Below are 13,172 nucleotides of genomic sequence, written 5' to 3' on the forward strand. Positions count from 1 at the left end.
CAGACTCGTAAAATTGGAAGCTCGTTATTATATATCATGTCCTTTTCGTTTCGAACAATTTTAGTGTAAAGTTCGAGTACACATAACTTGATGTATCACTTTCTTCTTGTTGTTTCCTTAAGTTTCCTAACGACGTGATCGTTACAGATCATTGGCGATCATTTGGCCCAAAACGACTCAATGCTCCGATCTTCATGCTTGCTTGCGTGACTGTCCCGCATAAACTCTATGTCCTCGAACTTATCCTTCATATTTATTTTCTTTTTTTTTTTCCTTGAACAATTGCATCATTGGTCAAGGAATACTTACGTCGTAATCTGTTTCACACGTGCTGTCAATAGAATGCTGAATAATGTAGATGAGAGCCATTTTTAAGCTTTCGTAACTTACCTCACGGCACAAGCAAAATTTTTTTTTGTCAAATTTATGGGAAAAGTATTTTTGCACAAACCGCACTTTTTCAACTCGACTGATCGATTTTTTTAAAATTAATTTTTAAAAATTTTCTAGGACTTTTCAACTCCTCTGCATACCACTGCGTAAGGGCAGAAAAATAGAGGACACCTATTCCCGATAAAAATTATACCCGACCACATAACTGAAGTTGAGAACAGTTAGGGAACCCATGTCCATAGTTCAAAATCCCAACAGAGTTTGGGTGCGGTAGCCCAGGTCGATAAGATACTCGCCTAAAATACCAAAGGGTGTTTAGAGGTGTCACGAGTTCGACATCCGGCGGGTTCGTCCTTGTCAGAAAATTTCCTGACAGGGGTACAACAGAAACGGCAACATGACCACACCAAAATATTGCTACCGCAGTGAGTCCCGCACGGAGGGATTAGTGCATCACCCTCTCGGTGAGTATAAATAACGCTACCGTTCGGAATCGCCAATCAATTGTAGGTCGCAGTCTGATTAGCCAGTGCAGAAAATGACCGTGGTGCGACAAAAATGATCAATGGTTTCACAGAGTTTAGTTCCAAGAGTTTAATTTTTTGAAACCTTTAAGACAAGGAAGCTCAACTTTTATGAGAGTTCGGGCCACTTCATTGGTTTCCAAACGTGTCGCAAGTCACTTAAGTAATCTTTAGGTGTGCCACGGATCACTTAGATGGTCTGGAAATGTGCTGCGGGTCACCCAAGTGATCCGTAAATATGCCGCAATCCACTGAAGTGATCTGTTAATGTTCGGCGGTAATGTTCTTGCTTAAGTAATCTGGAAATGCGCTATGAGTTCATTTTCACAAAATTAGGTTTCTGGTCACGGGCTACAGCAGATGACTCCGAGGACCATATTTGTCCCGCGGGCCGTGGGTTGAGCACGTGTGCTTTAAGATGTGGTTATGACGTTAACGTCATCGAATTTCCAATTTGTTCCTCTCCATGCGACTTTCTAAGATTCATCTTCTACGTTAATTTATCCGCAAATTTCAGTTTACTTCAGAATAAGATACCAATTTTCAAACTCCCTGGCATTTCTTTGGTTATTGTTACTCACGACTCTCTAGTAATAGCATCACCGTATCCAAAACCACTTGTTCGTGTTGAACACTGTCATATTTACGTATGTATACATACTTTTACAGATGCTTATTTGTAGAAAGGAATTTCTCTCCGGAATCGAAACAGCCAACCAACCAACCCACCCTTGCCCTGAGGAATAAGTCGTACTCTCAGCAGAGAGAGAGAGAGAGAGAGACAGTGGATCGATACCACGGGAGTAAGGAGAGTTCACACACACACACATACTCAGAGCCAAAGAATAATCAATACACAACTGGAAGGTAGGTATACGGATCGAACCGAGGATCGCATCAGACGTTTCAATTTCCCCGATGGAGGAGAGAGCATTACTCAAGCCATAAGCCAATTTACTACAACAATTCTCAGAGAAATTCGTGATAATTAAAATTCTATACTGTAGGCATTTCTCTTGTCAAAAATCCTGGAAATCGAGCAGTGTCTTGTACATTTCCAGCGTACAATAGGATTATCTTGACTACGAATTGATGCGATTTGTGTTTCGGAAATTTCCGATGTTATTAGTTCAAAATAATGAGGTTTTTTTTTCCCCTCACGTCAGCGATTTCCAATTGGTGTGCTTATGACCTTTAGAGGTATACGTTTTAGTTCACTTGGAGTACTTGATGTTTAACCCTTTGAGAACAGTTTTTGACACTAGAACGACGGAAATTTCGAACTACGCAGTACGGTGGATAGCGGTCATTTTGACCACAACAGAGAAAAAAAATCAGCATAAATTATTTTTTCTTTATCGAAACTCCTTAAAACAGTGTCCATTCAGTCTCTCTGACTTATTTTTGCGATAAACCCTTGTTATGTGCCGATTTTCTTGAATTTTGAACAAAATGGCGCGTAAAAAAGACTTGTCTTGTGTTTTGTTACTTTAAAGAAGAGGTTTTACTATGACTTTTTGAGCTCTTGTAATTCGTAACTTCATTTTCACTTGGCAGTCTACTGACTAGGTTCGAAGTATAATACGCTTGAGAAATTTGCTAAGAGATAGATAGCATGTGCGGAATGAAAAAAACCATGAATAGCTGCCAAATCCGGAGCAATTTAAAATACATGCGTAAGACAGCTTTTAATTGCCGATAACATTGTGCACTTAATGAATTCATTTTGTCGAGAAAACATGAACGAAACTCATTAGTAGTGTAATAAATTTTAAAATTTCTGGCAGAAATTTCCTTGGTCCACGATTTCAATTTTGTGAGTGCGATGTACCCAAGAACTAAATTTTCTCTGCTTATCAACTGCAGAATTATTTGTTTGCTCAGTCGGAAGCATGATATGCGGTAAAATAATGTCTCCCCGCAATCACCCAGCAGGGCTCCTAGGCAGGGACGGAGCTTCTTAAAAAGTGTAGTTTTAAGAAGACTGTCCATCTCAGCATGTTTAACATATTAGTCATGTTATGTCATATTAGTTTAATATCTTATCTAGCGGTCAAAATTATTGCTTCCGGACATTTTTCCACTAAACTGAGGAACTTGAAACATTTGTATTTTAGGAATTTAAGAGCCTTAGCCCTTACAGCGGCAATCCCGAGATATCTCGTCAAACTTGATCTGCTTTTTTTCGGCCACTCCAACATATCTCGGATTCTTAACACGCTTTTATTTGCAATGTGACAGTTATAATGTGGATCAAGAAAATTTTAAAAAATCGCTTAAAGGGTTAACAAGATGCGAAAAGTCATGAAATTCCAACAACCTTAGTTATCCCTAATCATTCCTGAGAAATTTGCATGGCACCTAAATTTTTTTTTATCGATTTGTCAGGCCTTGCTCTGAACCCTCTGGCCCCCCTTTGTCACATCCGTTGTAGATAAAACCATTGAAACTCTAATGAGAGATGGATCGCTTCATTAGCGCGACTTTATTTAATTTTGGAAATTGAATCTCATTAGTTTGTGAATGATTTTAGTACCGCACGTAGGAAAATATTTTTATACCGTGCTTTCTTTAAATATGAATTATGGGCCCCCAAAACGTTCGCCTTGATTAAATCTTTGAAAAAAAAAGGTAGTAATAATTAAGGAAAAAAAACAGCCTCAGAGTATGAGTGTCATTGCAATGATTTTAAAAAAATGTATTTTTTCTTAATAATGTACATTGAAGTTTTTTAATGAGTGTAATTCGACCGAGACTGGTTTTTTTCCTCTCTTTTTTGATGGAGTCGTGTGTAATTTAATGTAATGTAGTTTAATCCTAAGTGCACTGCCTGGGTTTTCTCTCTTCTTTCATTTTTTTAAGTTTAACCTTCATTTTTATTTCATTTTTTCTAATTTTTTTTTTTTTTTTGGTCATGCACTGTACTTAAGAAGAGGAGAATTAAGGGATGGGGGGAATGTCTAGAAGGAGGAGAACCGAGAGGATTAACTACTAAAAGGAACAAAAAAAAAAATGAGTGTAGCCTCGATCCATCATCAACTGGAGAAGAGGAAAACCAAAAAGTGGGATAAATATGGGGTGTTTGAGACTTGTCGGGGACTGTTGCTTGGTTGCGGTTTGCGTGATTCACAGGTCCTATTTTAATTGGTTGGTTATCATTTGATTCCATTGGCTCGTTGCCACTTTATATACGGTATATGTATGGTTAGTTACCAAATCTTCAACTAACGAAATACGGTCATTATATTTCACCGATATAGAATTTTTTTCCCCCAGTTCCCAACACCAACTGCTGTCGATTGGCCATTATTTTTTTCCGACCATAGAACCCTTTCTTTTCCTTTTTGCTATTTTATTTTATTTTATTTTTATGACAAAGGCTTGTTCCTCATGAGTTCAGGCCCTGGGTAAACACAATTTTTTTGGTGGCCATTTTATGTATGGCATCCTTTTAGACAGAGACGTAGGCAGGGATAGAAAGAAGGACGTGGAAGGCCTCAGGCCCATCCCCAAGACGATCCAAAAAGGAAAATGTTTGTTAATATATTTGTATAAAATTAAAATATTGAAGGAAGATGCCAATTTTTATGCGATTTTGAAGATGCCATTATGCCTATTCGGATGGACCTGGAAAATTTGCGGGCAAAGGACACGTGCCCCGTTTGCCCATGTGAGAAATACGTCTTGCTTGTGATCCGACAGATTTTCCTTCTCCTCTTTTATCGGGAGGGTCATTATAAGTTGGGTTCACTATAATGGGGCTCTGTCAAATTTGGTGGAGATCGGGCTCGAATTATAGATTTATACTAGACATTTATGCACACAGATATTTTGAAAATCAATTATAAATGAAGATTGTGTGTGTGATGTAATTCTCCGTTATTCATACTTTTGAACCATATACATACACTATATGAGTTGCAGCCCTCATTCCTAATTTATCGTAATACATGAATGCTGCCGATCATTACATGCATGGGAAGTTGACGTGGCGTCGATGAAGTTGATAAATGTAAATTATATTGACATAAACAAGTCTTGTTTTAACTGTGTTAAAAGTGATGTTCGTAACAGTTGGGTTGTTAGTTAATGAAGTTTTTCACTGATTCTAACATTACAAATATGTCATTTGATCTGGTTGTAACGGTTGCTAACTCTTTCAGAAAACGGTGAACAAGCTGAACGAGAAGAAATCGGAAGCGCTTGGAGCAGCACCGACGAGCGAAACCGGAGGTGGAGTAGTGGCGCAGCAGCACAACGAGAGCAGCAGTAGCGGACCTGTAATCGAGGATTCCTTGCCACAGCTCGAGAAACAGAAGGCCACGTCTGCCTCATCCAAGAGCAATAAGAAGGCCAACGCCAACAGCGCCCTCTACGCTAAAGTCAAGAAAAAGAACCACTTAAACAACAAGGTCAGAAATTACGACTATCAATTAATTAGCACTTCATCCCCCGACCCCTCCTCCTAAGCATTGTTGACACGAGCCCAAATCGTCAATATTTTTCCATTCAGTATTTGGTATTTCAAAATACACATGAAGCCAATCTTAGGTAAACCCTCCTTCCATGGGCGATAAAAATGAACCAAAAACATTGCAAAACAACGATAAGTGTTCATGACTAACTTTCACATTGCTCCCATCATCCACAGACGATGAACGTAGTAGCCGGCTCAATTATCCTGTGATGATGCCAGGCCACCACGGCTACTAGAAAATCGGTATTTCCGCCTAAAATTTTCTAAATGTAGTTGCTAAATTTGAGTACATTTCTAAATTGGATTCCAAGTGTGACACAAAGTTTTCTGGTTTCATAACGTTACGTCTTTTAACATGGGAAAAGTAAACATGATTGATAAAACCGTTCTTCTTGAGCAAAATGCCACGCTATCTATCTTTCATAAAAGACAACTGAAGAAAAAAAAGTGGACGGCTTCGTACTGAGAACCATTCCCACGTTAACATTCGTACTAGAAAAAAATCAGTTTTATTAGAGTCTCGTAGGCTGAAGCACCGTCAGCTTCCACAAGGGTCCTCTTCAGGTGTGGCATATGAGGCTTTGCACCCGGGTGGCAGGTAAAGCTCGAACCACCGCTGATGGCTGGATATCTAGTCCCCATCCCCAGCAGAACCATTTCCATTCTCATTTATTCATTAAAGACAATGTGGCGTTAAGTTCACTCCAGGGTGTTTTCTACCTTCTTGTGGTAGAAGGACCTCTTGTGTCAATAAGATGAAGTCCCCGGATCGCTTTACAAAATAATATTCTGTACATAGTAATGTAAAAACAACGAGTTTATGGTTTTCTTCTCCAAACTCGCGGATCCCTGATTTTGAATAACGTACTTTTGCTAGTGAAACTCTTTTACGAAAATTCTGAATCAAAAGTCATTCTGAGATTTTCGGTCTAAAAATTATAATTCTGTCCATTACTTCGTCAAGACTTTCCCAAAAATTTCACAACTTTTCTAGTTGGGGTATTAGGCTTTGTGAGTTAAGGCAAGGCTGCAGACAGCTCAGAAAACGTCAATTTTAATTATACTGTGGATACCTTGTATAATGTCTCTGCAGAAACGACGCCCTTCTCGCTTTGTGCAGAGACCTACGAAAATACCCCAATACGCCCACAAAGATGATCGCCACAGTTGTGGGTCGAACGTTAGGATGCGAATTTTTCTACGCCAGGGCCCTATTTTCGGAAGTTATGTTCGGTGAAACATAACAGAAGAGCTAACTAGTAAACCAATTAAAAATCCAACTAACTAGACCAATTTTGGTCTAGGAATTTTTCTCTTTGTCAAGGGGATTTATCATTCATTCATGTCCGTTAAGGGTCCATCTCTTTCAAAACAGCCAGTTTTCATTGTGCTCACTTCGACAGTACATGCACTAAAATTGGAACGATACAAAGAAGTTAGAGCGGCTCTTGGGCCGTACGACCCATGTGGTCGCACGGCCCAAATCCGAGTGAAAGAGTGAAAAAAAAAAACGTGCGCGGGAGGCACCAAAAATAGGTCTCAAGCCATCCCTGCAGAGAGGATTATACAAATACAAACACAAAGGCCACAACAGGCAAACTTCGCAACGAAGTGGCTGAAAAAAGATGCCCATAAAAAATATGGATATCGAATATAACCAGAGACTCAATGTTAGTATATGTAAGCATATATCACGAAAGAAAAACATAAGTACAGTAATACTATATAATACACTGCCCATAATAAAGATTATGGTTGTCTTAAGTCCAAGTACGGTAGCTTCTTGATTTATCCCACTATGTCTATCTTTTTTTTTTAAAACGAATTATCCGTGTTATAATTCACGACCCCCGGAGGGTGAGCTGTTCCATTCATTGAAAACTCTGTGAGAGAAAAACTCGCTGCGACACCACTACCTGGAATTGTCCCTTACCAATCCATACTGGCGTTTCTTTGTCAAAGCAGTTGATTGATGGTGTATTAATAAAAACTAGTGGTCCCTTCTATATCCTTCCCGTTGAAAATTTTAAACACTTCGATCATATTCCCCTCCGACTCCCGCATTCCTCCAATGTAAACATATTCAAGGAATCGAGTCTTTCTTCATAGCTAATAACTTGAGCCTCGGAAAAGCGGAACAATGACTTTAGGACAACACGAAGAAACCTTTTCAAGAATGAAAAACGGAGCATTCTGTACGATTTTCTGACCACCGCATCATCTTAGCAAGATGATGACTCTTGGAAGTCAGTTTCAAGATATCATTGTTTTCAGAATTTTTCTTCAGCTCCGTCCGAAAATTGAGAAATTCTACTGTCAACTATTTGATGCAGGAATTTTTAATTTGTAATTTAAAATTCCCTTTGTTATTTTTACCAAAGAGTAATTTAACATCTTTTTCTTTCCACCTCTACCATGTTTTTATGTATTTGAGAACCTTTTGCCATTCATTTCAACGGACTAGAGCACCAGAAAATTCCTGAAAGTTAAAATTAGGAATAAAATCGATTATCAGCTGATTGTAGCTTATCAGCTAAACATTGAAGTGTTAAAAATGAAATGAAACTTTTTTTTCTGTCCCACACGCCCTTGTCTGGATTTCACAGACTACATTTGGCCTTGCTGGGAAGGACGCTTGACATGTAATGCCATCTACCGGCGACAGTCGTTGCTAATGAGATTGCCACATCTTTCGTTTTCTCAACACGCTATCCTTTATATTACAAACCCTCTCCCTCGACTCGCTACTCGTCTTTAGAAGAGCCGCGCCATCTGTGAATGAAAACTATCGATTTTCCGTCACAATGGAGAGAGAGAGAGAGAGAGTCCTCTTTCACTGTACGAGGTTGGAGGGAAGAGTTGGGATTCATACAAGACCGGGAGAACAAAAGACTGATTTTCTTTTTGTTTTTTAAACTCGTAAATCCGTGGACGACACGTGACACGTTCCGCTGGGGGACGGTGGCCGGAAAATTTGTTGGAGTAAATTCTACGGAGTTTGTTGCGTTTCGGGTAGTGATGGGAGAATGGGACTAGCAACCGAGGGTTTAACATCCAACCGAGGGTTTAACATCCAAGCCTTGGGTTCAACAGGTCTGGTCTCGATGCCCAAGGATATACTGCATTTTGCTATCCATTCCAAATAGGCTCTGAACTTTAGGTCTCTGTTCAATAGGCTCCGGTAGCGGAAAATGACCAAAGTAGCCCAAATGCGGTAAGAGATTCGACCCTTAAGATCCGTAGAAAAACCAGCTTGGTGGAGAAGTGGCTTCTTAGTAGCTTCTTAATAGAAGTGAACCAAGGTGCTAAGAGAGAGAAAATTTCAGCTCAGAAAAAATTGGTCGCATACAAATAAATGGTTCCTTTGGGGGAAGGAAGAATATACAAGAGAATTCAGTAACATCATTTCATAATCAGTCTATCTAATGCAGCGGTTCTCAGCCGGTGCTCCGCGGAGCTCTAAGGACTCCATGTGAACTTCCAGGGGCTCTGCGGCCGCTCGAGGAAAATTAAAAAAAAACCCAGTAAATTTGAAAACAGTAATTATTAATATTTTTGTATAATAAAAATAAGTCTGTACCTTTGATGAATAAATAAAAGATAGGCCTTCCGGCTCCGCCATAGAAATTATATACCGGAAAGGGCTCCGTGGGTCAAAAAAGGTTGAGAACCGCTGATCTAATGCATCATTCCGTCTTCGGAAAATTTTCTCTTCTCATCGACCCCCAATTGAAGCCAACCCATAGGATCATATAGCATACATCCTATCATACCAATAGCTTATAACCCCCACCCCCACATCATTCCATCGCCCCCAGGAGACGATATTGCCCACTTTGTCTAGCCTCAGAAAACAGCAGGCAACGGTGTAAATATTCATTTATTCATTACACTTTACTCACAATTTGAAAGCTGTTCAGAGTCAGGGCCATCTTAAGAGCATCATGGGCCCTACCAGGCAAATTAACATGTATACTCCGTGAAACTTTCAACTATATCCAATTTTTTGTGAGGCCTCTCTTCTCCTGAGGTCCCGGGCTCTATTCGTTAAGACGGCACTGTTCAAAGTAACACTTATTAGGCACATGTGCAGGCCCGCAACCATGACCATGATAAGGCAAGAAGTGTCTAGTGCCCTGAGAGTCGAACGCGGGGGGGGGGGGGGTTGATCTAGTTCAGCGATTCTCAACCTTTTTTTGACTCGCGGAGCCCTTTCTGGTCTACAATTTATATGGAGGAGCCCCATGGGCATAGTTTTTATTTATTCATCAAAGTTACTGATTTATTTATTATTTAAAATATTTATTAATATATATATATATTTTTTTTTTCAAATTAGATTCTTTTTATTGTCGTCGAGCGGCCGCGGAGCCCCTGGGGAGCGCACGCGGAGCCGCAAGGGCTTCGCGGAGCACCGGTTGAGAACCTTTCCCATTCGTTAGGCGTTATAGAGGAAGTAATGCCGAAATCCATGCTTGCCAAACTGCATTACTGTGTCTAGTTGCAACCCTTCGCATATGCGGTTTAGTAGTATTGTAACACAACTGGTGGGTGCTTTTCAGGGCCGTAACTAGGACTTTTGTATTATTTTGCGGCCCGGGACAAACATAATTTTGCACCCCCTAACAATTCGAAATTCGATAATTTTATAACGGTGTTGTATGTATCCACCTATAATATTGCCACAACCTAAATTTTTTCCACCGAGGGCAGTTGCCCCCCGTCCCCGGTGCTTTTATAAAAAACACACCAGGCATCCTATCTCTGGGAGGAATCATGGGCTATTTTTTCACATACAGATCTGTAATGGAAGCGTTATTCAGTTTCGTGATGGTCCCCCGTGGAAACGTCTTGCTTGGCATATTACAGAGAGAGAAAGAGAGAGAGATGGAGTAGGTCCATCTCCCGTGTGGATATGTGTGCACTCATTTTCGCTGCCGTTATCCTTCGAGGGAGGGAAAAGGATCCTCTGCTCAAAAATTCTAGTGAAGATCTTGGACCTAGGAATAAAAAGGGAAGGGAGAGAGAAAGAGGCATAGGGGGGTATATATATATATGAAGATAGGATTTAAGATTAGAAAAAGAAAGAAAGAAAAACTACACTCACTCCATCAGAGCCTGTCATTAGAAATTCTGCGCCTGTCTTCTAATGGTTATAACATTCCGGCTTTTTGACTCGGAATGCTTTGTCCAATTCCAAGAGTAACTGTATGAGGCCGAATGGATCTTAAGCCTCCCCTGTGTCCTTCACTTTGATTATAGCCGATGGGAATTCGGTTCGTGTTGAATGAAGACATTCCGGCTGAATTTCTGCAGAGAAAATACCGTATCCGTTTTTTATTTTGTCCACTTTTCAAAATGTCAGCGGAATGGGTATAACATTTTGCCGTGTCGTTTCGTTTTTCGCTCGTTGATCAGAGTTTGACAGAGCGTATGATGATTGGTCAGTTTGGTTCTGTTTTCGTTTAAGGATAAACGTGAGGAAAGTTGGGAGTCCTTTTTTTTTCTCAGTGTACGAATACAGGGTCGTCGCGAAAGAGAAGTGGGACTTTGTGAAAATTCCACGGGGGAAATAAATATTACATATACAGGGCTGTGGTCGTAATTAAACGGACACTTCCCGAAGCCGTGTAGAACCAGAGTGGTATGAAAATTCGAAGATGAAAATGATGTTCCTATCAATGCGATAAAGACGCGAGAGAGAAGAATTTTTCCACTTCTAAGTTCCAAAATTCACTGATAGGGGGTGGCATAGGTAGCAGAAAATCTTCATAGGACATGTGTAAAAACTTATAAATGCAAGTTCTTAGCTGCGTAAATTTACAGGATCGTGTAAAATAAATTTAAAAAAAATTTTATAGTCCATATTCTGCGTTGTCAATTCATGTATGTATATTTTTTAACACATTGAATACCACTACATTCAACAAAAATTAGTTTAGTGTGGCTTTATACAGTTGACGCTCGTTATAACGCCCATGCGTTATTGCTACCGTTTCATTTTAACGAGCGGTACCACTGTAATGTATGTGAAGTCCCAAATGTGTATTCCTACGTTTCGTTATTTTCATCCATTATAACGAACTACAAAGACCATTAAATCCACAACAACGTCCGAACTCAGCTCTGCCCGCCTCTTTCTTGCATAGAAATGTGCAAAATCCGCGTTTTTCGTTAGCCAAAATTATACTTGATATTGGAGAATTCGATACATATATAAATGCGTAATTAATTATTATAATTTTATTATCATTTTCTAACCAGCGGGGATTGACAAATCCCAGGCGACCAACACATTGATATTGATGCCTAAAATTTTCTATGCGTGGTAGATAAATTGGAGTCTGAGGACAACGCAAAATTTATATCAGCGTTAAAATTTATATCAATACCGAAGGCGGTCACTATGTCTTGGAAAAGGCGCAAGAAACATTGTTTTTTACCTGTCTTTTTTTTTTTGTAAAAAAATGTTCGGTTCCTAAAGAAATTGCTCTGGTGCCTAGATTATTTTGCGATATGTTAATCCCTGCTAATCTGATGCCTTTTCACTGCATCCGCTTACGTAATAACCACATGTGAAATACAAATGTCATTTCCAAGTTGGTCACAGAGAAGTCCAGAGCTAGAGTCCTTTGATCTTTTCCTCCTCGTGATGTGATGTATGGAGGACAGAAAATTTGCTCACTTTTATATTCCTGCTAGCGATGTAGCACGAGATAGTTTCGAAAGAGATCCTAACTAAAAAAAGTCTTTTTTAGTTAGCATATTCATGCCGATACATTATGATAATGATATATTAATAGTTATTACTGAATGTTTTGCCGACCTTTTATTCGTGCTTTTTCTTAATAATCTTTCTCACATTGATTGGTTAATAGGTAAACAACGCTCTGAAGGAGTCCTGCTCGACGAACGACGAAAGTTCGAGGCCCGGTGAATTACTTCTCGACACCCCATCCAGGGACCAACTAAGTGATGTAAATATCGAAATTTTTTATGTTTATAAAATAGAGCTGTTATGTTTATAAAATAAACCCCTAATAGAGTTTGGTGGCACCCCGAGGGGCCGCGCGACGTACACCACTGTATTAGCTGGTACTCGAGGGTAGTCTAATGATCTTTTTATTTGACCAACTCTCATACCTTCAGTTTTTGTTACCAAACTAAACAGAGGTCGTATTACACCAGGAATTCTTACCCTATGGGTTGCAACCATGGCCCCCACATGGGTAGTGCTGACAGGGCTCCAGCCCTAGGACCCGGGACGATTCCCATTATTTTTTGCTTTTTCACGCTATAAATTAACTACGGAGGGGCCCGTGAAAAGTTTGGTCTAGGGACTCGGCAAAGATCCCAACCCAGGGGCCCTGCTTCAGGATGTGAGGGCCATGGTTGCAACTCAAGTTGGGTTGCAAGGGGTTTCTGACATGGGTCATACAAATCCACGTACATTCGTTTATAAATCCATTTATTGCGCCACTGGTTTTGCATCTTAACAACATTGGTGGCCTAGGCTGGAAACTAGACATTTTTTGGGCTTTCTTGAATAGTGGTTCTCAAGAGCTCCGCGACCGCTCAATGAAAATAAAATAAATTAATAAATTAGATGAATGAACAAAAAACGAGGCCGAAGGGCCTCCGCCTTAGATATAATACACCAAAAAGAGCTCCGCGAGTCAAGGAAAAGGTTGAGAACCGGATACTGCTCTTGAGCCATGATTTTGTACATTTTTGAGGAACCTCGGTATTCAAAAAAGTTATTACAAGATGCTCACAGT

General features: G+C 39.8%; 1 protein-coding gene across 8 annotated transcripts in view; it reads left to right on the forward strand.

The window, feature by feature from the left end:
* The window catches only part of LOC149089997 (uncharacterized), a 247,448-nt gene that overhangs the window by 218,107 nt on the left and 16,169 nt on the right, over positions 1-13,172 (forward strand). For all 8 annotated transcript variants that reach the window (XM_089231825.1, XM_089231845.1, XM_089231839.1 and 5 more), the window contains exons 2-3: positions 5,081-5,329; positions 12,273-12,371. In XM_089231825.1, coding sequence (XP_089087951.1) covers positions 5,081-5,329; positions 12,273-12,371 — 348 coding nt within the window. The remainder of the gene's footprint in view (positions 1-5,080; positions 5,330-12,272; positions 12,372-13,172) is intronic.

The sequence above is a fragment of the Pholcus phalangioides genome, unplaced genomic scaffold, assembly GCF_987345545.1.
Source record: "Pholcus phalangioides strain wild (caught in Gottingen) unplaced genomic scaffold, Ppha-v1.0 ptg000001l_1, whole genome shotgun sequence".
Lineage (NCBI taxonomy): Eukaryota > Metazoa > Arthropoda > Arachnida > Araneae > Pholcidae > Pholcus > Pholcus phalangioides.